General features: G+C 43.6%; 1 protein-coding gene across 1 annotated transcript; it reads right to left on the reverse strand.

Moving 5' to 3' along the window:
* Nucleotides 1-9,837: 9,837 nt before the first annotated feature.
* Nucleotides 9,838-23,823, reverse strand: LOC109902307 (SUN domain-containing protein 2). Its single transcript, XM_020498577.2, has 14 exons — nt 23,563-23,823; nt 21,459-21,561; nt 21,204-21,328; nt 20,644-20,925; nt 20,388-20,456; nt 19,984-20,099; nt 19,791-19,844; nt 19,649-19,702; nt 15,818-15,885; nt 13,740-13,872; nt 13,179-13,511; nt 12,854-13,024; nt 12,599-12,688; nt 9,838-12,454 (listed from the first exon to the last, which is right to left on the reverse strand). Exons 2-14 carry the CDS (start codon nt 21,557-21,559, stop codon nt 12,317-12,319), a joined length of 1,734 nt encoding a protein of 577 aa, XP_020354166.1. The 5' UTR covers nt 21,560-21,561; nt 23,563-23,823; the 3' UTR covers nt 9,838-12,316.
* Between the last annotated feature and the right edge of the window lie 1,211 nt (nt 23,824-25,034).

The following is a 25,034-nucleotide window of genomic DNA, read 5'->3' on the forward strand; positions in this document are numbered from 1 at the left end:
AAACTTGTGCACAGAATTTGAGCAACATAAGCTTTTTTGTGTGTATGAAAAATGTCTGCGACTTTTATTGATTTACTTCCCCTCGTGAAACACGGGACGAACGCTTTACATGTTGCGTTTATATTCTTGTCCAGTGTAGTAAGTGTCCTTAACATTGTGACATGACGTGAATAGCGTGTTTCTTGCGTGTTTCAGCCATGTGCTCCCCGCCCTGTGCCCATGGAGGAACATGTATGCGCTGGGACATGTGTCTCTGCCCACCTGGCTGGACGGGGACTGGCTGTCACACAGGTACACTGTCCCCGTCACGCGGGCTGCATCTGGAATGGCACCCTATTCCCTGTACATTGCTCAGGTCAAAAGTCATGCACTATATAAGGGAATAGGGTGCCATTTCAGACGTAGCCAATGTCAGTCCCCCACCCTGACACATACTGTGACACTTTTCATCTCTCTCTCGCTCTCTCTATCCCCCTCTCTCTCTCTCTATCCCTCTCTCTCTCTCTATCCCTCTCTCTCTCTATCCCCCCCTCCCTCTCTCTCTCTCTTCCTCCTTCCCCTTCTCTCTCATCCCACTTTCTTGTCCCGCTCTATCCCCTCTCTCTCTCTCTATCCCCCCTCTCTCTCTCTCTATCCCCCCCTCTCTCTCTCTCTATACCCCCTCTCTCTCTCTATCCCTCTCTTTCTCTCTCTCTCTCTCTCTCTCTCTCTCTCTCTCTCTCTCTCTCTTTCTCTCCCTCTCTCTCTCTATCCCCCTCTCTCTATCCCCCCCCCCTCTCTCTCTATCCCCCCTCTCTCTCTCGCTCTCTCTCTCTCTACCCCCCCTCTCTCTCTATCTCTCCCTCTCTCTCTATCCCCCTCTCTCTCTCTCTCTCTCTCTCTCTCTCTATCCCCCTCTCTCTCTCTCTCTCTCTCTCTCTCTCTCTCTCTCTCTCTCTCTATCCCCCTCTCTCTCTCTCTCACTCTCGCTTTCTCTCTTTCACTCTCCCTAGCTGTGTGTGAGCTGCCCTGTGCTAACGGTGGTCGCTGTGTGCGTCCGGAGACCTGCCATTGCCCCTCGGACTACACCGGCCCTCAGTGCCTTTCACGTAAGTAGACTAACAAACTATCGTCTTGTTTGTTTCCGGCACATAGCACATTTCAGGTCCGCTGAGCACAGACATGAACATTGAAAATTCTGTGCAACTTCCAGTGTGCGTTTCCTGTGAACACTGAGGCTGTACCCGCTTTAAGTTACAGCTTCAGACAGTGGTCAAGTAGGCTACTGTGGCTATTTGATCATAATGTAGGTCAACCAGTATCCTACCATCAAAAACAATGGAGAAGAATGCATCCCATAACATTTTAACATGGAAATAGCTGTTCTATCCTTCAGCCTACAGTAGAAGAAAATGTAGGTCTACATTGTATGAGCATTTTTGAAAAAAACATGCAGGGCTTGACATTAACCTGTTTATCCAGTTGTCCTCCAGACAAGGAGGTGACTGAAAATGTTGTGTTGTTTGATGCAAGAAACCACTACAAAATAAAATGCATTGTTATTCCAATACCATTATTACAGAGAATCAGACAAATGATGATACCCTCTGCCTATTGGCTACTGAGCTTATTCAAAACCGTATCAAAATACAACACTGCCTCCAACACAGTCCTCTTCAAATTGAATGGCACAGATCCATATATGGCAATGGTCTATTTGCATATGTGCCTACTTCAGCTCTGATTGGTTATGCTGCACCGGTCTGTGTAGAGTAGGGGCTGAGTTTGGCCTCCCGATGGGCGCAGCGGTCTAAGGCACTGCATCGCAGTGCTTGAGGCGTCACTACAGACCCGGGTTTGATCTTAGGCTGTGTCACAGCCGGCCGCGACCGAGAGACCCATGAGGTGGCGCACAATTTGCCCAGCCTGTCTGTATGTCGTCCCGGATAAGGGAAGGGTTTGGCTGGCCGGGATGTCCTCGTCCCATCGCACTCTAGCAGCTCCTTGTGGCGGGCCGGGGGCATACACGCGGACTTCGGTCGCCAGTTGTACGGTGTTTCCTCTGACACGTTGGTGCTGCTGGCTTCCGGGTTAAGCGAGCGGTGTGGCTTGGCAGGGTCGTGTTTCAGAGGACCCATGGCTCTCGAACTTCGCCTCTCCCGAGTCCGTACGGGAGTTGCAGCGATGGGACAAGACTGTAACTACCAATTGGGGAGAAAAAGGGGTGAAAAGTAGATAAAGGAAAAAAGGGTCTGAGTTGTTAGTGTCAAGGCAATAGCATCCTACTCCGATGCCTTCTGCCTACAACAAAAGCACTTGCATAGTTAGTTTTGCATACTAAGTCTTGCATAGTATGTTTTGTTTCGGGTATGTTGCATTCAAAGTGGATATTATTATGTTGAAACGTTGGTAGTGTTAACCAAGGGGGAAAACTCTTGAAAGTTGAGGGAAGTTCAGTCTTGTGCTTCTCTGTGCAGTTTAGAGGGAACATTGTCTGTAACGTGCTATATTTAGTTAAAAATGTGAATTTCCGTGCCACAAATATACAGTATAATAATAATATGCCATTTAGCAGACGCTTTTATCCAAAGCTACTTATGGTCACACATTTTACAAAAATATGTGTCTGTGTGTGACGTGTGTGTGTGTGTGTGTTCTAGCTCTGTGCACACCAGCCTGTCAGAATGGAGGGAGGTGCGTAGATGTCAACAAATGCACGTGTGTCGTAGGGTGGCAAGGCGCTCGCTGCCAGATAGGTAATAAGATAATGATATGCTGCCCTCTAGTGGTGATAGTACTGTATCTCAGTACTACAATGTGAAGGCATCACTGATTGTGTGTGTTTTTTTCACCCAGAGCCTGTGCAGTGCCAAAAGCCCTGTAAAAATGGTGGCGTGTGTGTGGGCCTCAACAGATGTCGCTGTGCCAGTGACTTTACTGGGAGTCTCTGTGAGACAGGTGAGTGTGTGCGTGTGTGTAAGTGTGTGTCCGTGCGTGCACATGCCTGCGTGTGAAAGAGAGACAGGGATGTGTATGTTAATGTGCTTGTACAGTATGACTCAGGTGACTTTGCGTGAGAATAATACATCTCAATGTGTTGTGTCTGTAGCAGTGACCACCCGCTGTGTGCCCCCTTGTCACCACGGTGCCACCTGTAGTCCTCACAACAAGTGCACCTGTCCAGAGGGCACGGCCGGGATCCGCTGTGAGAGGCTGTGAGTACCAACCAGCCAACCCAGCACCAACAAGCTGCACGGCATTCCTTATTTGTCGGCAGTGTAGTGAGCAGCGCTTGCAGCACCCCTTTGAATGAATCCCGGCCTGAGTTTCTCTCCATTTGTTTGTGTGTGTTGATCAGGACGTGTCCTGTGGTCACTACCGTGGTCAGTATGGCCCGTGCCGTCAGGAAGGGTGTGAGGGAGAGTTACGTTGACCGCTGTGGACCCCTGGGAGTTCAGCTCTGCACCAAGTACAGGTGACAGATCTCACACACATGGACACATGCACGCACGCTCACTCACTCACTCACTCACTCGCTCACTCACTCAGACACACACACAAACACTCCTTTATAGAACACACAACCAAACCATCACTCAAACACACTGCACTACACACACTATCCCCCAATCTGACGGTTCTCTGTGGTTGCAGGATCAACCAGGCGCGTGTGTATCTGCAAGCTTACAGGGTGGGCTATAGGGTCCAATGTCCTGAGAAGAATGGGAGATGAACTGTTGCCCTGGTTACCAAGACCCCACATCCCCTGGGAAGCTCCACACACATGGTCTCTGTGAATGGTAAAAAAAGACACTTGTGATATAAGAGGCTGTTTGATTCACAACTCAGTAGGAAAATCAACCAATAGAGGTCATACTCATGAGCCGACCCCAAACATTGACCAAACGAGCCAACACCGGACATGTCTCAAATTTCCTCGGTGTCTGCACTGATCGTTTTAATGCAATATCCCAAACCTTTTTTTTCCCCATTATCTATGACCTCGAAATGGGAAAATGTTCATTTTTACATGTTGTTTTTAATGCTCCTGTATGGCAGCTGGACGTCAGTAAAACATTTTGTTGGATTATTGCCTGTGGATTACTCTTATTATTTGGTTTAATGAGATATACAATACTGCTTCTTCTTCTTTATTCTCCCGAAGCTTCAAAAAGTTTCTGGCACAAGACACGGTAACAGGAAAATACAAAGAAGTCACTTTTTTGAAATGCTAAGAGAAACGGAGGCATTGCAGCCATGGCTTTTAATACATGATCAATCCAGAAGAAACAATCAGACTCAATTACCAATAGAGGTTTTATTATTTCCCGGTCAAAGGTCAAAGGGTTTTTCCTGGAAAGGCGAGATCAGCCTGAACAACAGACACAACTCGGCCAAGGTAACCTGTCTAAATGACTAGCACTCGCATCTGTAGCCATGAAAAGCTTTGAAAGGCTGGTCATGGCTCACAACAACACCATCATCCCAGACACGTTGGACCCACTCCAGTTTGCACGCCGCCCCAACAGATCCACAGACGACGTAATCTCTATTGCACTCCACACTGCCCTCTCCCACCTGGGCAAGAGGAACACCGACAGTATGTAAGAATGCTGTTCATTGACTACAGCTCAGTGTTCAACACCATAGTGCCCTCCAAGCTCTTCAACTAAACTCAGGAACCTGGGATTGAACACCTCCCTCTGCAACTGGATCCTTGGACTTCCTGATGGGGTGCCCCCAGGTGCTGAGGGTATGCAACAACACCTCCGCCACGCGGACCCTCAACACACGGGGGCATCTCAGGAGTGTGTGCTTAGTCCTCTCCTGTACTCCCTGTTCACCCTCAACTCCAACACAATCTTTAAGTTTTCTGACGACACGACGTTGATAGGCCAGATCACCGACGACGACGAGACCGCCTATAGAGAGATCAATGACCTGGCAGTGTGGTGCCAGGACAACAATATCTCCCTAAATGTCAGCAAGACAAGGGAGCTGATCATGGACTACAGGAAACAGAGGTCCGAGCCACGCTCACATCCACATTGACCAGGCTGTAGTGGAGCGGGTCGAGAGCTTCAAGTTCCACGGGTGTCCACATCACTAAGGAATGAACATGGTCCACACACACTATGCAGAAAAAGTGCTGTAATTTCTAAACAGTTCACCCGATATGGATGAAAATACTCTCAAATTAAAGCGGACAGTCTGCACTTTAACCCCATCAAATCCCACCTCAACTTTTCAGATCAAAAATGTTGAATCAAAAGTGCTGGAGTATCGGTACCCCCTGTATATAGCCAAGTTATCATTACTCATTGTGCATTTATTTATTCCTCGTGTCATTATTTGTTCTATATCGTTCTCTCTGCATTGTTGGGAAGGGTGCGTAAGTAAGCATTTCACTGTTGGTCTACACCTGTATTTCACAAAGCATGTGACAAATAACATTTGATTTGATTTGAAGTCCAATATAACTAATTGGAGAGTTTCTATTTTGTCAGCCGGTGTGTCAGGCGGTGTGTCAGCCGGTCAGGCGGTGTGTCAGGTGGTGATTGTCAAGCAAATAACTGCTGGTATCACGGTAATTGACCGTTAATTAACATAAACATGTTTAGCATCTCCTGGCTTCCACACATAGCCTACAAGCCACAGATGCAGACCTATGGAACATCTACATTTTAAAAAGTCAAATAAATCCTTGTAATATAGCCTACACTTTTACAATAAATCCATTATCTAATTTTAGACAGGTCTAAAGAAACATGATATGAAGAAAATGTAATCTATTTCAGAATAACAGAATGAATTGTCCTTCTGTTAGGCTCTGATCTGGCTATGCCATAATATGGCCGTGGGCTAACACTAGTTCATTTAGCAGACAAGATTTGTGTAGAATTTTGTGGCATTATTTTATAGTAGGAAGAATACAATTGAACATAGCTGACTAAAATAGAAAGGATATTTTCTCCAAACTACACGAGGGAGTGTAAACATGAGGCTATTCTGTGTTTAGCAGCTAGCAAAGAAACAGGTCCTCTTATACACTTAATTTAGAGCTATTTATGGAACTTTAGTTGTGATACAAATGTTGGGCTATAAGTTTTGATTTTTAGGACATTCTAAGGCTGCTGTCGTGACTTTACTTTCATTAAATTGATGACTGATGACTGTAATCAACTAAATCTGTTTCATTTTTACCCAATTAAATCAAGTCATGTTACAATTAACTCATTAGAATTTGGGGCACCCCGGAAGAGCTTGTTTAAAGAGTTACCGTCTCCCGAATTAAACTCTAAATGTCTTTACCTATCACATCCATAAAACAGTCAACGTATTAATCATTACCTCATACCATATCATCATTCTGAACCGTCGTAACCTCCTTGCATCCACAAAAAACCCAGGATTCAGTACTACACAAATTGGTTAAATTATTTATTTACTAGCGAACTAAATAATAACACAGAATAAACATACACCCTTTACATGAGACAAAGGTCCCTAGTGGACTGACACAATATGACGGCTTATTACAACAGAGAATGGGGGGGGGGGGGCGACACTTATCGTGGATACATTTATAACTATTCTCACATTAATCATATACTTTGCACTCAAACTGCCAACCATTTGGAATAAGACATCATTCATGTATTTACGTGTGAGTGCCTTTGTTCGCCATTTATCTCTGTCGGAACCAGTCCTTCTTAGGAAGGATGTGGGTTGGCCTTTCAGTGGCACGCTTGTAAGGCTCTGATTGTCCTAAAGGGTCTGGACCCGTCTTTTCTACTGTTGTTCACTCTGGAAGATAGCCAGCTGTGTCGATGGTTCCCATTGGTGATGATGGTAGGAGAATCCGGTGATTTTGAGACTCGTAGTAGGATGGGATGGTTTGAAGAGTAGTATGATGGTACCGCTTAGATTTGCTTTTCTCGATATCTGACTTAGGACAGCTAATAAGCCGTACCAGTGATTGTCTTGGAGGTGAGATTCTCGCCTACACATCGTGTTGATTATTCAAGGTTCAGGATTCAGACCACATTACATGCACAGCTGCAACCTGGCAATGTTCTGGTCTGAAATGTTCATTCTTAACTAGTCTTTTTAAGCACTCTGGTCAAAAGGGAAAGTTACATTGGGCTGACACGCTCTTCTGACCTCATTCGGGACGTGACTACTTACTGTGCGAAGGATATGATTGCAGGTTATCTCCTATGACTCCTAAAATCACATTTCTAACAAAAATAATTTCATACTTTTTTATATTATAAGCACAACGTATTGGATGGAAGCTTGACTGATAAAGGATATATACTTACCAAGTTTCAGTATTTCGCCCATACAAATTTTTATGACATCACAAAATAAAAATCTATATGAAATTTGTTGTCTATAGCTCCCAACTAACCATTCCCCACATTCCTATGTTAGAATTATTGTTCCAGTATTCACGTTTGACTGTGTTAGAGTTTCGTCAGGAAAATGTCTGTTAACAAAGAACATTCCTTGGGTTAAATACCAGAGGGGGAAAGAAAGTCTCATTCTACTGTAATTCACATCAAGGTGTGAACTGTTGACCATCCAGATTGAATGGTCCACATATATTTATCGCCAGCCAACAAGATGAGTAAGCCTAACAAACAGCAAAAGCACTAGCCTATCAACTTTTGTACTATGGGGATTGACATAGGTTTCCATAGTACACAAGTTGACCTATTCTGTGAGAGAAATAAATATTCCAAACATAGTCTAGGACACATGCCAGTGTGTCCATATATTTATATGTATATATTCTTATTCCATCCCTTTACATTTGTGTGTATTAGGCAGTTGTGAAATTGTTTGATTACTTGTTAGATATTACTGCACTGTCGGAACTAGAAGCACAAGCATTTCGCTACACTCGTATTAACATCTGCTAACCATGTGTATGTGACCAATAAAATTTGATTTGATTTGGGCAGTTGTGGAATTAATACAACCCCTAGCATCAAACAAACTTTTTTAAGCAATGAGGCTGACGCAACAGATCAGAACGTTTAGCTTAAAATGTTTATAAACTAGTAGGCTATTTCTTCACATTATCAGCGCAGCAATGCGCACACGGCAGGAGGCTATAAACGCACATGTTCCAAAATGCAATAAATTAGCGGGAGAACGCCGTTCTCAAAAGTGACCGCAAATGCGAATATGCATGTAATGCTTTTATTATAAAGGCGCATATTTATGGAGAAAATAATTTCCCCCAAACTTGAAACTCAGTTGCTGCTTGGTGTATGTATGCCAGTTATGCTCTACACCAGTTGTAAAGCTGATTTAATGTGCTTAATTTTAAGAAGTTATTTGGCCACTTTAGTTGTGATGGGCTCTCATGAAGTGTTTGATTCGATTTTTGATTACATTTGCATTGATGTCAGAGTGATTAGAGGAACAATAGAATGCTGAGTACCAGGCAAATTTGGTAGGCTACTACTGAACATCAGCAGCATCAGAGCTAATTGCCGTGACTAGGCAGTGTGGAATTTGACTGCTGTCATGACTGGTGACTGCCGGTGTGGCGGTAATACTGTCACCGTAACACCCCTAATCACGTGTCTCTATTATGTACTGGAATACTTGGGAACAGATTTACAAAATGTAAATCACTTGAAGTGGATTTCCTGGTAATTTTACAGTCTTTTATGTCCAACAAGGAAAATTCGCGGGGCCACATTCGTCCCGTTGGCCGCCTGTCGGGGAATCCTACTCTAAAAAATAGTTAGTAGAGAGGAAGGCTACGTTGGGGATAAAGGAGGGACAAGAACCGCAGATGATCCAGGAGTGACTACAGAAGGTTCAGGAGACCAAACACTCAGTAGAGCTCAGCAAGAAAGATGCAGAGAGAGTGATAGCAGACAGCTTGCAGGTCTTCACTGCTCTGGCCCTCTCCACTGAGAGAACCCGGGCTGAATTCATTGACATTGTTCAGGAGAAGCAGGAAGCAGCCGAGAAACTGGATTTAGGGCTGATTAAAGAGCTGGAGCAGGGAATCACTGATCTATGTAGGAGACACACTGACCTGAAGCAGCTCTCACATACTGATGACCACCTCCACCAAAGCCCCCTATCCCTGTACCTCCCTACACTTACCTCCCTACACTTACCAAGGGCTGGTATGAGATCAGTGTTTACAGTAAGCTGTGTATGGAGAGAGCTGTGTCTCAACTGGAGGAGACAATAAATACATAAATAGCTGAAGAGGATGCAGTGGCTGTGACTCTGGACCCTGATACAGCAACTCTTCAACTCATCATGCCTGAGGACAGGAAACACGTGTGATTGGAGGCAGAACACAGAATCTCCCTGACAACCCAAAGAGGTTTAATGTAGATGTGTGTGTGTGGGGGGGGGGGGGGGGGGGGGGGGGCTTACTGGGGGTTAAGTGGCCAGAGAGTCCCATCAACAGGAAGGATTTTGTGTTGACACGGTGACCTAAGGATGGATACTGGAATGTGGGACTGAGTAATAGGGATAAATATGAAACCTTTACCACTTCCGTTACTCACCTCTTTCTGGATGAGAAGTCTCAGAAATGGGGGTGTTTGTGGATCATGAGGAGGGTCAATCTATAATGTGGAGGCCAGGTCTGATATCTACTCTTTCTATGGCTGCAACTTCACAGAGAAACTGTATCCCTACAGCCACCCTGGTAATGTTATTGGTGAAAACTCAGCCCCCATTGGTCATCACTCCTATCAATCACTGAATCAGGGTCCAATAAATTTACAGGGCTTTCACTTCATATTAAATGTAACTAAATGTAATCGAATTATTTTTCATGAGCAGGCCATAAACAATAACTAGTAATGCTGGTTAAAATCTTAACTTTATAGTTATAAATTCCTGAGGTGTAGTCACTTTCAATGATACAAGCAAGTACACAGTACAAATATGGTACAAAATATTAAATATGATGTATTTCCTATTCAACCTAACTGAATACAGTGCATTAGGAAATTATTCAGACCCCTTGACTTTTTCCACATTTTGTTACAGCCTTATTCTAAAATGTATTAAAGAGTTTTCCCCCTCATCAACCTACACACAATACCACATAATGACAAAGCAAACACTGGTGTTCAGAACTTTTTGCAAATGTATTAACAATAACGACACACAAGCACATGGACAACACCATCAGTGAAACAAATCTATCATTATGGTTAGCTGGACCATCTAGTTCATCTTAAAGTCCAAAAATGGATGTAACAATTCCAGATTACCCTTTTTTTTTTTAAAGCAATCCCTGATAGAAAGTGAACAAGTGCACATTTCAGAGAGTATAGTGACATAACTCCATGTGAATCCCTGTGATTTAAGTCTATGGTGTGTATAAAACCTAAGCACCATAGAACTTAGCTATACTTTAACAAAATAACATATCATCTTTTCAAAATCTTTATATATAAAATCAATGAATGCATCGAATTGCTGAGCGATTGCAGTGAAAATAATCAAGAGGTAAAAGCAGAAGTTACGTTTCATTAGTCACCTCAATGTCACTCTTAACCTTATTCTACCACAGGCCAGCACCCCGGCTATAACAGTCAACGGGAAGACTTCTGCTATCTCATTATATTAGCCTGCATTAATTACATGCTACAATAATGATGCATCATCAATAACAAATCAATTAAATAAGTTGGACCACTGATTAAAGATATATATATTTTTTTTTAATACAATGACCCTAATTAAATAAATATGACTATTACGTTCACCTGGGCCGTGTTCTGTTGAGCACAATGTAGCAAAAATGTTTTGCAACAAAATAATTGAGCATTTTTTTTATGGAACAAGTTCAGGTACTACCAACATTTTTTTTATCCTACTGTTTAAAAAAAATAAACAAAGATTCTGTTTTGTGCCAATTGAACACACACCTAGCTAAAAGTATAAAAAAAAATAAAAAAATTCTAAACTTCTGAAATACCTGTTAAGATGCCTCGCTTTCAAATAACTAATTGCATGAAAGTAACATACAAAAAAAAAGGGTATTTTAAAAAGAGAAGAAAAAGATGTCATACACATTCATTATGTATATATTGCCAGTCATTTCAGGAATTTAAATTGCATTCCTAACGGAAACATTCTTTGTCCAATTCAACAGAAAATAAGTAAACAGAAATTGACCCGGAGTTGTTGTTGTAACTTCAGATCAAAACAAATACCTAAAAGTGCTATTGAGAGCAAATCATATGATTATTTTCTCATATTAGTATTTGATTACAATCAAGTCTTTTGTTAGTCTTTACCACTACTGCAAAATGTTTAAATCAATAATACTGTAAATGTACAAAAAGTCACATATGACTCCTAAAAACATTCAGATTATTTAAATCATACAATAGCAATGAGTAGGTTACTTTTGTACCATTTACAAATGTTTGGAAGTAGAAACCCTGACATTTGGACTCATTGCTTTTGAGAGGAAAGAGTTATTCAAGACAAAATAAATATGTATTTATTTTCTATGATTTGTACCTTGCATCTGGGAAGTTGCCTGGATGTGCTTTCACTACTATCAAAATGATTTGAATTGTAAAAAAAAAAAAAAAAAGGCTAAATGTTAAACTAAGATGGTTTTTTGAGTAAAGACAATATTCATGGAGTGTGCCTGCCTATTTCTTTCTATTCGGTATTATTGTGTAAGGAAACGGAAACGCCTGTATATCAAGCATCTCAAATCATATCATACATCCTTCAATAGGATGCCTATTGGCAAGGTACTTCAAAAACTTTTATAGTCATTCAGAGCAACAGAAAATAATCATTTGCAACCACATTACATCCTAATCGCAATAAAATATATTAACAATACATCTTGATACTTGCAAAATATACATCCACAACAACGTTCTTTCTCAACATAATTCAACTGTTGTATAAGATACAAATAAAAGAAAACGAAATAACTGAATAAGAGTCCAGTAACACAGGCAGGACTGTTATACACACACCTTCAAGGTACAATCTGAAATGTCTGCCTGCTGTGGCCAGACAAAATGCAAACAAACAATCTATGCTCAAAAGCACACGCACACAAACTTCAATCTCAGAAAAACCCATCCCCTTACTCCCACCAGGTCAGCACAAAAAAAATAAATCACTATAGATCTTTAACCTCACGACCTCTAACCTCGCACTAGACAGAAGCCAGTGTATGAAACCACCCTGATTCTGCAAAATAGAGGGATTTATTTAGACTGTTCTGTCATGATGTTGACGGAACATGAAAGCGTAGCCTCTCTGAGGTCTGCGGATGGGGTAGATGGTGGACGGTGAGCCCTTCTCATGTGGAGGATGGGGCCATGTGTCCGTGAACACGGAAGCGGTACACGCACGTGTACTTTAGGTGACCCCAGTTACTCAGAACGCGCAGCTCCACATAGCGATAGATGGCTGTGGTAGGGTTCTGAGTGGTAGGGTTCTGAGAGAAAGAGAGGGAGAGAACAGGAAGGATAAAGAGTTAGCATGAGAAACTCAACTAGTGTGGCAGATTTCAGCTGTAGCAAGCCCCAAAAGTTAAACCTAGCTAGCCTAACCCTGACTAAGTTTGAATGACGCGACTCACGGGCAGTTGGAATGTTTGGATTGGCTCTCCATGCTGGTCATAAGTGAAGGTTCCCAGGCAGGTGCCGTCTTCTGTCTCGGTGGACATACCCTGCACAGAGAGAGAAATAGACGAGTGAGATCTTTTAAGGGAGAAACCAGTCCTTAGCGTACTGCTCCAGACATCTCGGTGGGAAATGTCCGACAGAAGATTCTACATGGAATAGGGAGGGTGGTCACGGTATCACAGTTAGGTCAGATGTCAGAGGTGACTCACATAGACAGAGAAGGCCTTGGGGGCGCTGTCGATGCGTCCGGTGGGGGCGGTGGATACAGGCAGGTGTTCCAGGGTGATGTGGGTGATGCGCGCGGGATGAGACAGGGCGATGACTAAGGTGCCCTGCGCACCGTGGAACGCCCAACACTTCCCAGCCTGCGCAGGCTGGCCCTGAGGGGCGGGGACAGGTGAGGTTCACGTTTAGTTAGATTAGAAAATGCAAAAAAGAAAAGGAGACAGAGAGAAAAGGAGAGTGGAGATTCCTATTGACATGGTGGCAACAAACAAAGAAAGAAAGGATATAAAAAGAGCTAGAAAGAGGTACCTGGATAACTGTGCGGGGGCTCTCAGAGGAGTACCACAGAGGTATGCCCAGGAAGGTCACACATGCCGAGCGGGTGCGGTATGTCTCGGAACACCGAGTGCTCACAATGCTGGCACCTTGGGACTCTAAGGCAAAGTCCGGCATCCTGTCGGCCAATGGAGGACTGCAGTCCTTCACAATCTCTTTCACTATCCGTGGCTCATTCTGGGGCACATTCTCATGCAGCCATTTGGCCATGGCCTCTTTGAGCTCGGTGGTCAGGTGTGCGTTGGCTTTGGTAGGGCTGGGCTCTGGGGGAGGCTGGTTCTGGACAGAGTAGACCTGTTGCTGCAGCTACACAACAGACACCAAATCCATTAGGTTAGGAAGGCTCATCATTCATGATGTCGGAGTCCAAAAATGGCACCCATTCCCTATAGGTGCAGTACTTTTGACCAGGGCACTACATAAGGAATAGGGTGCCATTTTGGACTCAGCCATTCATATTTCAGTTATTCAGCACAAGTTAAGTGCTATAAATTTGACCAGGTTTGTGTACCTGTTTGTGGGTGTGTACATTACCGTGGCAGTCTGGTCCTCCAGGGCAGCGACTCTCCCCCTGACGTGTGTGTGTTGCTCCTTGAGGTCGTCTACCTGACTGGAGAAGCCGGCTGTCTGCTGGCTCAAACGACGTTCCCAATCCAAAGGATCCACACTACAATAGAATAGAATCAATTAAAATAAACATGTGTATGAATATTTGTATGAATATAATAAGATTCAACAACTGAGACATAAACTGAACAAGTTACACAGACACGTGACTAACAGAAATGGAATAATGTGTCCCTGAACAAAGGGGGGGTAAAAATCAAATATAACAGTCAGTATCTGGTGTGGCCACCAGCTGCATTAAGTACTTCAGTGCATCTCCTCCTGATGGACTAAACCAGATGTGCCAGTTCTTGCTGTGAGCTGTTACCCCACTCTTCCACCAAGCCACCTGCAAGTTCCCGGACATTTCTGGGGAGGAATGGCCCAGCCCTCACCCTCCGATCCAACAGGTCCCAGACGTGCTCAATGGGATTGAGATCCATGCTCTTCGCTGACCATGGCAGAACACTGACATTCCTGTCTTGCAGGAAATCCTGCACAGAACGAGCAGTATGGCTGGTGGCATTGTCATGCTGGAGGGTCATGTCAGGATGAGCCTGCAGGGAGGGTACCACATGAGGGAGGAGGATGTCTTCCCTGTAACACACTGCGTTGAGATTGCCTGCAATGACAACAAGCTCAGTCCGATGTTGTGACACACCGCCCCAGACCATGATGGACCCTCCACCTCGATCCCGCTTCAGAGTACAGACCTTGGTGTAACGCTCATTCCTTCTACGATAACCGTGAATCCGACCATCTCCACTGGTGAGAAAAAAACGTGACTTGTCAGTGAAGAGCACTTTTTGCCAGTCCTGTCTGGTCCAGCGACGGTGGATTTGTGTCCATAGGCAACGTTGTTGCCGGTCATGTCTGTTGAGGACCTGCCTTACAACAGGCCTACAAGCCCTCAGTCCAGCCTCTCTTAGCCCATTGCGGACAGTCTGAGCACTGATGGAGGGATTGTGCGTTCCTGGTGTAACTCGGGCAGTTGTTGTTGCCCTCCTGTACCTGTCCTGCAGGTGTGATGTTCGGAGGTATCGATCCTGTGCAGGTGTTGTTACACGTGTCTTGCCACTGTGAGGACGATCAGCTGTCCGTCCTGTCTCCCTGTAGTGCTGTCTTAGGCGTCTCACAGTAGGGACATTGCAATTTATTGCCCTGGCCACATCTGCAGTCCTCATGCCTCCTTGCAGCATGCCAAAGGCATGTTCGGGCAGATGAGGAGGGACCCTGGGCATCTTTCTTTTGGTGTTTTTCAGAGTCAGCAGAAAGGCCTCTTTAGTGTCCTAAGTTTTCATAACTGTGACCTTAATTGTAACGTCTATTTAGTGAGAAAAATATGTTTGACTGTGATGGTATGAGGGACAGCTGAGAATTTAGCCAAGACACCAGGGTTAACACCCCTACTCTTACAATAAGTACCATGGGATCTTTAGTGACCACAGAGAGTCAGGACACCCGTTTAACATCCCATCCAAAAGACAGCACCCTACACAGGGCAGTATCCCCAATCACTGCCCTGGGGCATTGGGATATATATATTTTTGACCTGAGGAAAGAGTGCTTCCTCCTGGCCCTCCAACACCACTTCCAGCAGAATCTGGTCTCCCATCTAGGAACCAACCAGAAGCAAGCCAGCAGTGGGATGCAGGGTGGTATGGAGGGTGGTATGCTGCTGGCTAGTTTGGGATGTTAGATTGTCTCATACTTTTCCTATTCACCAATGTCTTAAATCCTTTCAAATCTGGGTAAGGAGCTAGGGGTAGTTTCTGAATGGGGCCGGCTCCCGAGTGGTGCAGCAATCTAAGGCACTGCATCTCAGTGCTAGAGGCGTCACTACAGACCCTGGTTCGATCCCAGGCTGTATCACAACCGTCTGTGATCGAGAGTCCCATAGGGCGGCACACAATTGGCCCACGGCGTCATTGTAAAATAAGAATTTGTTCTTAACTGACTTGCCTAGTTAAATATATGTTAAATAACTAAATAAAATAAACACTCACCTGTCCACTCTCACATTCCTCATGTCTGTCCTCACGTCTGTCAAGTCTGTCTGTAGTCGCTCTACCATCTGTTGGGATAGATAAGCACAGAAACCACATCTCAACCCTGTATGTAAATAACAACACTGCTATAGTATAAAACCCTGGAAATTAAATTGGTGCTGAGCGATTAACCAACTTGACATTTTTTTTCAACCTAGTTCAGCGCAGAAATGTGGTAATTAACCTCAATGTCCATAACCCACTGCACCAGTTTTTTTCCACCTCAGACAGATCAGAGAGGAAGAGGCGAAGTGAAAGGTTTCACTCTCGCCAGAATCTGTCCAAAATAAGCCCAATGCATTTCTATGGGCTTATTTTGGACCTCAGCTTGTCGCCTGCCTTTCCTCATTTGAGACAACGACTCCCAATATCAGAGCAGAGACATGAGCATCTCGTTATTATAAAACAGACCTCTGGACATTATACACTTTTTTTTATCTGCTACGTTAGGTTAGATACACACAGTCATTGAAAATAAGAATTTGTTCTTAACTGACTTGCCTAGTTAAATAAAGGTAAAATAAATGAAAATAAATATATGCAAAAGTACTATCTCACAACTTGATGAAATCTTCACTCTTGCGCAGACATTTAGAAACGAAACATGCCAATTTGAAAAATAAGCCACAGGAGTTTGAGTGAGAATTAAGACGACGTTAGAGTAGTAAAACATGTACAGTTGATGTCGCAAGTTTACATACACTTAGGTTGAAGTCATTAAAACTCATTTTTCAAACACTCCACAAATTACTTGTTCAGAAACTATAGTTTTGGCAAGATTAATTCACTGTATCACAATTCCAGTGGGTCAGAAGTTTACATACACTTAGTTAACTGTGCCTTTAAACAGCTTGGAAAATTCCAGAAAATGATGTCATGGCTTTAGAAGCTTCTGATAGGGTAATTGACATAATTTGAGTCAATTGGAGGTGTACCTGTGGATGTATTTCAAGGCCTACCTTCAAACTCAAAAGAAATCAGCCAAGACCTCAGAAGAAAAATTGTAGACCACAAGTCTGGTTCATACTTGAGAACCATTTCCAAATGCCTGAAGGTACCACATTCATCTGTACAAACAATAGTACACAAGTATAAACACCATGGGACCACGCAGCCGTCATACCACTCAGGAAGGAGACGCGTTCTGTCTCCTAGAGATGAACATACTTTGGTGCAAAAAGTGCAAATCATTCCCAGAACAACAGCAAAGGACCTTGTGAAGATGCTGGAGGAAACAGGTACAAAAGTATCTATATGCACAGTAAAACGAGTCCTATATCAACATGACCTGAAAGGCCGCTCAGCAAGGAAGAAGCCACTGCTCCAAACCCACCATAAAAAGCCAGACTACGGTTTGCAACGGCACATGGGGACAAAGATCGTACTTTTTGGAGAAATGTCCTCTGGTCTGATGAAACAAAAATATAACTGTTTTGTCATAATGACCATAGTTATGTTTGGAGGAAAAAGGGGTAGGCTTGCAAGCCAAAGAACACCATCCCAACCGTGAAGCACGGGGGAGGCAGCATCATGTTGTGGGTGGGCTTTGCTGCAGGAGGGACTGGTGCATTTCACAAAATAGATGGCATCATGAGGCAGGAAAATTATGTGGATATATTGAAGCAACATCTCAAGACATCAGGCAGGAAGTTAAAGCTTGGTTGCAAATGGCTCTTCCAAATGGACAATGACACCAAGCATACTTCCAAAGTTGTGGCAAAATGGCTTAAGGACAACAAAGTCAAGGTATTGGAGTGCCATCACAAAGGACTGACCTCAATCGTATAAAAAATTTGTGGGCAGACCTGAAAAAGCGTGAGATCAAGGAGGCCTACAAACCCGACTCAGTTACACCAGCTCTGTCAGGAGGAATGGGCCAAAATTCACCCAACTTATTGTGGGAAGCTTGTGGAAGGCTACCCGAAACGTTTGACCCAAGTTAAACAATTTAAAGGCAATGCTACCAAATAATAGAGTGTATGTAAACTTCTGACCCACTGTCAATGTGATGAAAGAAATAAAAGCTGAAATAAATCACTCTTCTATTATTCTGACATATCACATTCTTAAAATAAAGTGGTGATTCTAACTGACCTAAGACAGGGAATTTTTACTAGGATCAAATGTCAGGAATTGTGAAAAACTGAGTTTAAATGTAAACTTCAACTGTATAAAATCGACAGATACCATTAATAAGAAGGGGCTAGAGGCGCCTTATATGGTGAGCTACCGAGTGGCGATGACAGGCAAGCCCCATACTATTGTGGAGGACTTAATTGTTCCTGCTGCCGCGGATATGGCTGGGACAATGCTGGGGGAAAAGGCCCAAAAAACTATACAGACAATGACTTCATCAAACACTGTTTCACAATGCATCAGTGACATGGCAGGAGAGGTTTTGAAACAATTACTGCTTCGCATACAAGCCAGTGAATTCTATGCGTTACAGCTGGATTTGTCAACAGACGTGGCGGGCCTGGCACAGCTCCTGGTATATGTCTGTTACGTTTCTGGGGGATCAATTAAGGAAGACATCCTCTTCTGCAAACCACTGGAAACCAGTGAGATAATATTTTTAAAGTACTGGACAGCTTTGTGACATCAAATGGACTTTGGTGGTGAAGATGTGTTGGTATCTGTACTGATGATGCAAAAGCCATGACAGGAAGACATAGTGGAGTGGTAATGCGCGTGCAAACAGTTGCTCCCGACGCCACTTGCGTACACTGCAGCATCCACCGAGAGGATCTTGTTGCCAAGGGAATGCCTGACAGCTTGAAAGACGTTTTGGACACTACAGTGAAAATGGTTAACTTTGTTAATGCAAGGGCCCTGAACTCTCGTGTATTTTCTGCACTATGCAATGTCATGGGCAGTGACCATGTAACACTTTTACAACATACAGAAGTGCGCTGGTTATCAAGGGGCAAAGTATTGACACATTTTTTTTTTTTTTAATTGAGAGACGAGTTTAAAGTTCTTTACTGACCATCATTTTCACTTGTCTGACCGCTTGCATGATGACGAGTTTCTCACACGACTGGCCTATCTGGGTGAGGTTTTTCTCACCTGAATGATCTGAATCTAGGATTTTTTTTATATTTAACTAGGCAAGTCAGTTAAGAACAAATTCATATTTACAATGACGGCCTACCGGGGAACAGTGGGTTAGCAAAACGATTAAATGTAATTTAATCAGAAGTCACTGCCAGATTTCTGCATTGGGCTGTGCTGAGTATCCTGCCTTGGCAAATCGTGCTGTTAAGACACTGATTCCCTTTGCAACCACGTATCTATGTGAGAGTGGATTCTCGGCCCTCACTAGCATGAAAACTAAATACAGGCACAGACTGTGTGTAGAAAATGATTAAAGACTGAGACTCTCTCCAATACAACCCAACATTGCAGAGTTATGTGCATCCTTTCAAGCACACCCTTCTCATTAACCTGTGGTGAGTTATTCACAATTTTTAATGAACAAATAAAGTTTTATATGTAAGATGGCTAAATAAAGAACAAAATGATTAATTATTATATAATTATTATTTGTGCCCTGGTCCTATAAGAGCTCTTTCCCACAAGCCGGGTTGTGACAAAAACTCACACTCATTCTTATGTTTAATAAATGCATAGTGTGTGTGGCAGGCTTACAATGATGGCAAAAAACATAAAACATTTGAGAGTGCACTGACCCTGGTGCTAGAGGAGGGGGTGCGCAGCTGGAGGTTGAATGTCTGAAGGAGTACGGGACTATAAAAAGTTTGGGAACCACCGCTGTAGAGTACTCACCTCGGTAACAAATTTCTGCTGGTGGTCTTTCTTCTTAAGTGTTTCTATTTCTGTCTGCGGGAGAAACACGCACAACTCAGTTCAGCAAAAATGAATAAACCCAAATGAACTATAGTTTGTATTCTCTCTCTGTCTCTCTTACCAGGATGGTGTTCATCTTGGCTTCCAAAGCAGAATTGAATACCGACGCTCCATCCTGCAGAAGGAGTTGACAAACCTTACTGTACAATCCAGGAGTAGGTTACATATGCAGTGCGTCAATGCAGCATCCTTTCAAATCAAGAGAAAGATGATAGAGAGATGACTGGCGGGTATGTGGTCCTATCAGATCCTACCATAGCCTTGGGAGGCAGACTGAAGACAGGGGGTGGAGTCGGGATGATGACTGGTCGGTTCAGGGTCATAGTCGGAGTCAGGGTGGACCATACTAAGGGGGCAAGGTGCCAGCAGCCTAGCAGAGAGAGGCAGAATAGACCTGAATACGCCAAGGGGCACCGTATCGTACAGGTTTCACAGACAACATTTAGATGTGTGAACATTATTGTGTCTACATTATTGCTTGTATAGTATGTGTTGTACTTCTGTTAGTGCCTCAATGGTTAGGGATGTCATGTGTGGACAATTTACATCTAGCACCAATAAAGTAAAAGTGCAAGTATACACAGCTTGCTGTTGGTTCTTTTCATAGCAGTTCTATATAACTATAGACTGTATGATTATGGGGTGTGATGCCACTCACCAAAAGTCAAGAGGAGGAGGAAGGCAATTAGAATGGCCTTCCCCACACCGGCAGGGACAAACGGAGGGGCTACAGGAGGAGACAGAGTTAAAGCCGATGCTAAAAAAACAAGCTACAATCATTGAGACAAGCTAATGCTAACAAACAGACTACAAGCATAGAAACAAGCTAATGCTAACAAACAAGCTTAAAGCATTTAGACAAGCTAACGCTATGCTAATGCTAACAAACAAGCACACACCCACACATTACTCACTCCAGCTGGCGCTTTTCCTGCTGGCGCCAGAGCTCTGGCTGGCGCTAGCCCTTTGTCCGTACAAAGAAGTGTATCCAGAGTATCCTTTGAAACGTCTTGCCTCTGAAGAGGAGTAACCAGAGCTGTCCATGGTGCTGCTCTGGCTCTGGGCCTGGTTAAGGCTGGTCTGGCAGGAGGGGAAGCCCCTGGGGCTAGGAGCCAGATTCAGGCTGGGGGCTGGTGCTGGAGCCACACTGAGAGGCTCCTGGAAGGTCTTCCTCCTCTGAACCAAACTTGAGACCCCTGAGGGGCAAGGGTTGCGGGGAGAAAGAGAGAGGGTCAGATGGTCCGTTTTGAATAGCCATAATAGATAACTATAACCACAGACAGAAAAGGCTTGCCAGCTAGCTAACTAACAACAACAAAAAAGCAGCTACCCTAGCTATGTAACTACAATTCAAAGCTAACCTACCTAGCTCACTGTAATACAACGCATACATTACTGAGTGCACAGTAGACGGTGAAAGTAACTGAGGGAGTGTCATTGGGACCGTGGATGCAGAAAGTGGGGTGAACCGTACCAATGTTGTCCTCAGCATTACTGAGTGGCTCCATCGTGCTAGTGGTGCTAGCCACGCTGTTGGCCCGGCTGGAGGTACGAGTGGAGGCCACTTTATGACCCCCTCTCTTCCTCTTGGTAAAGACCCTGATAGAGAGAGAAAGAGAGAGGAGGTTGATGAGAAAGAGAGAAGAGAGAGGGAGAGTTTGACATGGTGTTAAAGAAAGTATTAGGGCTACTGTATAAGGTTATACTGTACAACATGGAAGACACACACCTCACAGGGCTCTCCCTGTAGGAAACTGAGGAGGATTCGTCATCCTCGGAGGATTGGTTGTAGTATCCCCCTAAAACCAGCCTCATACTCCGTCGCGACATGTCTGACAGAGAGAGAAATAGAGAAGTGTCAATGCCACATATAGGCTACTGCGTGACAAGCCGATTTAAGTTGGAGGAATCACTTACACACCTATCAATAATAGCACACGTTGTAACATTCACTGGGTTTACAGGTCTTCACACGTAGGACTTTATTTACAGTAACGGTCAAATAAAAGTTGTTAACACAAGAGTTACTTTAGTTTTTTTTAAAGGTTTCCAATAAATAGCCTCGGTAGTGTAAGGGTAGCCTTGAGCTGGTGGTATGAGAGCTCTCTGGCAGATGCTCTCCTGTATCATCTCTAATCCAGTTACTCCCGAGCACCTCACACTGCTTTCTCTCTCTCACACACGCTCTGGGCATGGTACAATGGGTGTGAGTGTGTGTTTGAGTGTGCAATAAAAAAGGTTTCTCAGTAGATCTTGTGTAGGACTGAATACAACACAAGTATAATTGGTATAGTCATATGAAAAGGCTAGAGCTACCAAATCCATTTTACTCAGACAGCATAGAAAGCCAGGCTGTTTGGGAATGAACTTTAACTTCCAAACAGGCCTAACACTGATTAGAATTAGCAGACAAGTACTGCGGAGAAGCTCAAATACGGGGAAAGGCACGTGCGGAGTGAGATGATGTGTGTTTGTATGTTCACAGAGACAGGAAGCTAGAGCGTGTATCTGTGTGACTGATATGCACATTTAGAGGACAGAGTTGACAGCGAAAAGGAAGTTGACTCACACTAATTACCAGGTTTAACAACTACAGTAACAAGTTTAGGTTGCTTAGGCCGCTAGTAGGCCGGATACAGTGCATGTTAGTTTCCATGGTTACTGACAGACAAACAGCCACTGGTCGGACTAGTGGGATAGAGCCAACACCACGAGCTCGGGAAAATAATAACCAGCCCGGTGTGCATTCAGTTCATTAAAGTTCAAACGTTTTACTAGCCTACATTGTGTGACAGTTTGTACTGAAGGACACGTTTCTCCAAAACAGTGCACCATGTTCTTCAACAATCCTTGTGGTAGCCTTTTTGCTCCAGTTTGTTGGGTGTGGCCCGGCCCGGCAGGCCAGGTATGGCCTGATCAATATGGGTGACCATTTGAAATAGCAAAAAGCTTATTGTGAGGTCCCTTGTTAATTCCCAGCCCTATTACCTTCCTCTGGGTATATAATAACCTTTATCTTCACCGAGAGAGGAACATATTGTACTGTAATTCTCTCAAACCTCCTCTATTCCACTGAAAAGGACACTGATACTAAAGACACAAAAAGACACGAGCAAACACGTGAATGTGTTGCCACAACAACTTGAAGCTGATCCTAATAAGTACATTGAATGATGTTCCTCCTATGTGAACTACAGCGGAGAGAGTGAGGGTTGGAAAGTGAGGGCTCTGTGTTCAGGGTGGGGTAGAACGGGGAAGCCATTGAAGGAATAGATAGGATGACTACTGGCATAAAGCCAGGTAAAAGAGACCACCACACACTTAGACAGACAGACAGTGTGCACAGCAATGCACATATAACGACACACATACTGAGAAACAACATCCATGAATGCATCGCGTGTACATATTTTGGCAAACTTTTTAGATATATGGTTCTGTGTACAAATCTAATAAGATTGCATGGCTCATTTTACAAAACAATGCTTAGATCGGCTATAGCAGCTTGCAAGATGGTCATTACCCCCACAAGTCCTCTTGACAAGTGGAAATATTTACATTCTAGCTTCGTTCTAGCCAGCAACATAGCCAGCTAAAAAAACAGCTAAAGTTAGTTAGCTACATTTGATCAACAAACTGCTGCTGGACATTATCGGACGCTGTCTGTCCGGACATAAACAAACGCATCATCACCAAAAGAGGGGGGAAAAAGTCATTCATCTGCTTGCTAACTAGCAAGCTGACAGCACATCACGAGTTCACAGCATGTAGTACAATTAAAAGTGCATAAACAAAGTTGGTGTAAAATAACGGAGATATTTGTCCTGACTTACTCCGTTGTTGGGGCGCCTTCGTGGGCAAGGCATAGGCAGCGAGCTGTCAAACCACTTCCAATTTGAAAGATAACTTGGCCAGTTGCAACCACGCAGCCCAATACATTTCCAACCACTAACCTATCGGCAGAACGGGGTAATAAATGAGCCAACCACTTTGTTTTTGCTCTTCGTAACACTTTTACAATCTGATACAGTTACTACATGGACAGCTACGTGAAGGTTGCTGTACTTGACAGCTTGGAAGAGGAGGAGCCGGCGGGCCAGAAGTCGCTTGCCTGTCGGCTTCTCATCGTTTCGAACAGAAAACACGACAATGTGCGCCACCCTGTGGCAATATCGTGTCAGCAACAGTTTTCCCAATTTCTCTTGATAGATTAATCATCGTGGCAATTTTCCACGGAATCTTGAAAGTTAAAATTAATTCATCAAAAGTGTGAGACATGCACATGTAAAATCAGGGACATCACATTTAGAAAATATTACCGTAATCTTGTACAATCTCCTCAATCAAGCAGATACCTGACTTGGGTTTGTTGCACCAACGATATGCATACTTAACTTGATATTGTGTTGTGTTACATGTATGTTATGTTTTTTAAAATAAATTCACGCAATTCAGTGTGAGGCTTGAGGTCATAATCAGTTGATTATGACGTCAGGCGTTTGTCCACAGGCCTAGGCAGAAATGCACACAATGAAGAGTTTGTGAATTTATTTCTAAATTATAAATCCGTATTTAGGAAAAACTAATTATTTTATTGGGAATAGGCCTTTTGGAGAAAGTGATTGTCAGACATACCCTTGACTAGCTCATTTTCAAAATACCCAGTATTCCTACAGTAGACCTATTGAGGATGTAACATCCAGAAGGGAGTAGGCTACTTCGTTAGGATGTATGCAGTGTTCATGTGCTAGTCGGAACTACTCTGAAATGTAAACTCTGCTGTGTGTGTGGGGCCGGATTAATGCAGGGGTTTACAGGGACAATAAACCCAGGGACTAAAATACATAAAGGGACTAAAATATAGGGACTAAAATATATAAAAAATACGATTTTATGTTAAAAATATACACACACAGTGCATTCGGAATGTATTCAGACCCCTTCAATTTTCCCCCATTTTGTTACGTTACAGCCTTATTTTAAAATGGATTACATTGTCCCCCCCCCCCCCCCCCCATCAATCTACACACAATACTCCATAATGACAAAGCAAATGTATTAAAAATAAACAACTGAAATATCACATTTGGCAGCGGTTACAGCCTCGACTCTTCTTGGGCATGACGCTACAAGCTTGGCACACCTGTATTTGGGGTATTTCTCCCATTATTCCCTGCTGATCCTCTCAAGCTCTGTCATGTTGGATGGGGAGCATCTCTGCAAAGCTATTTCCTGGCCCCTCCAGAGATGTTCAAGTCCTGGGCCACTCAAGGACATTCAGAGACGTGTTCCCAAAGCCACTCAC

This window comes from Oncorhynchus kisutch, linkage group LG13 (genome assembly GCF_002021735.2).
Source record: "Oncorhynchus kisutch isolate 150728-3 linkage group LG13, Okis_V2, whole genome shotgun sequence".
NCBI lineage: Eukaryota > Metazoa > Chordata > Actinopteri > Salmoniformes > Salmonidae > Oncorhynchus > Oncorhynchus kisutch.

Bases quoted from the DNA above. Each gene is read 5' to 3' on its own strand.
- LOC109902307 (XM_020498577.2), bottom strand. From the start codon at position 21,559: ATGTCGCGACGGAGTATGAGGCTGGTTTTAGGGGGATACTACAACCAA. The intron at 19,845-19,983 runs GTAGGATCTGAT...CTCCTTCTGCAG, and splicing joins GTCTGCCTCCCAAGGCTATG to GATGGAGCGTCGGTATTCAA. The intron at 13,873-15,817 runs GTGAGTGTTTAT...ATTCTATTGTAG, and splicing joins AGGAATGTGAGAGTGGACAG to TGTGGATCCTTTGGATTGGG.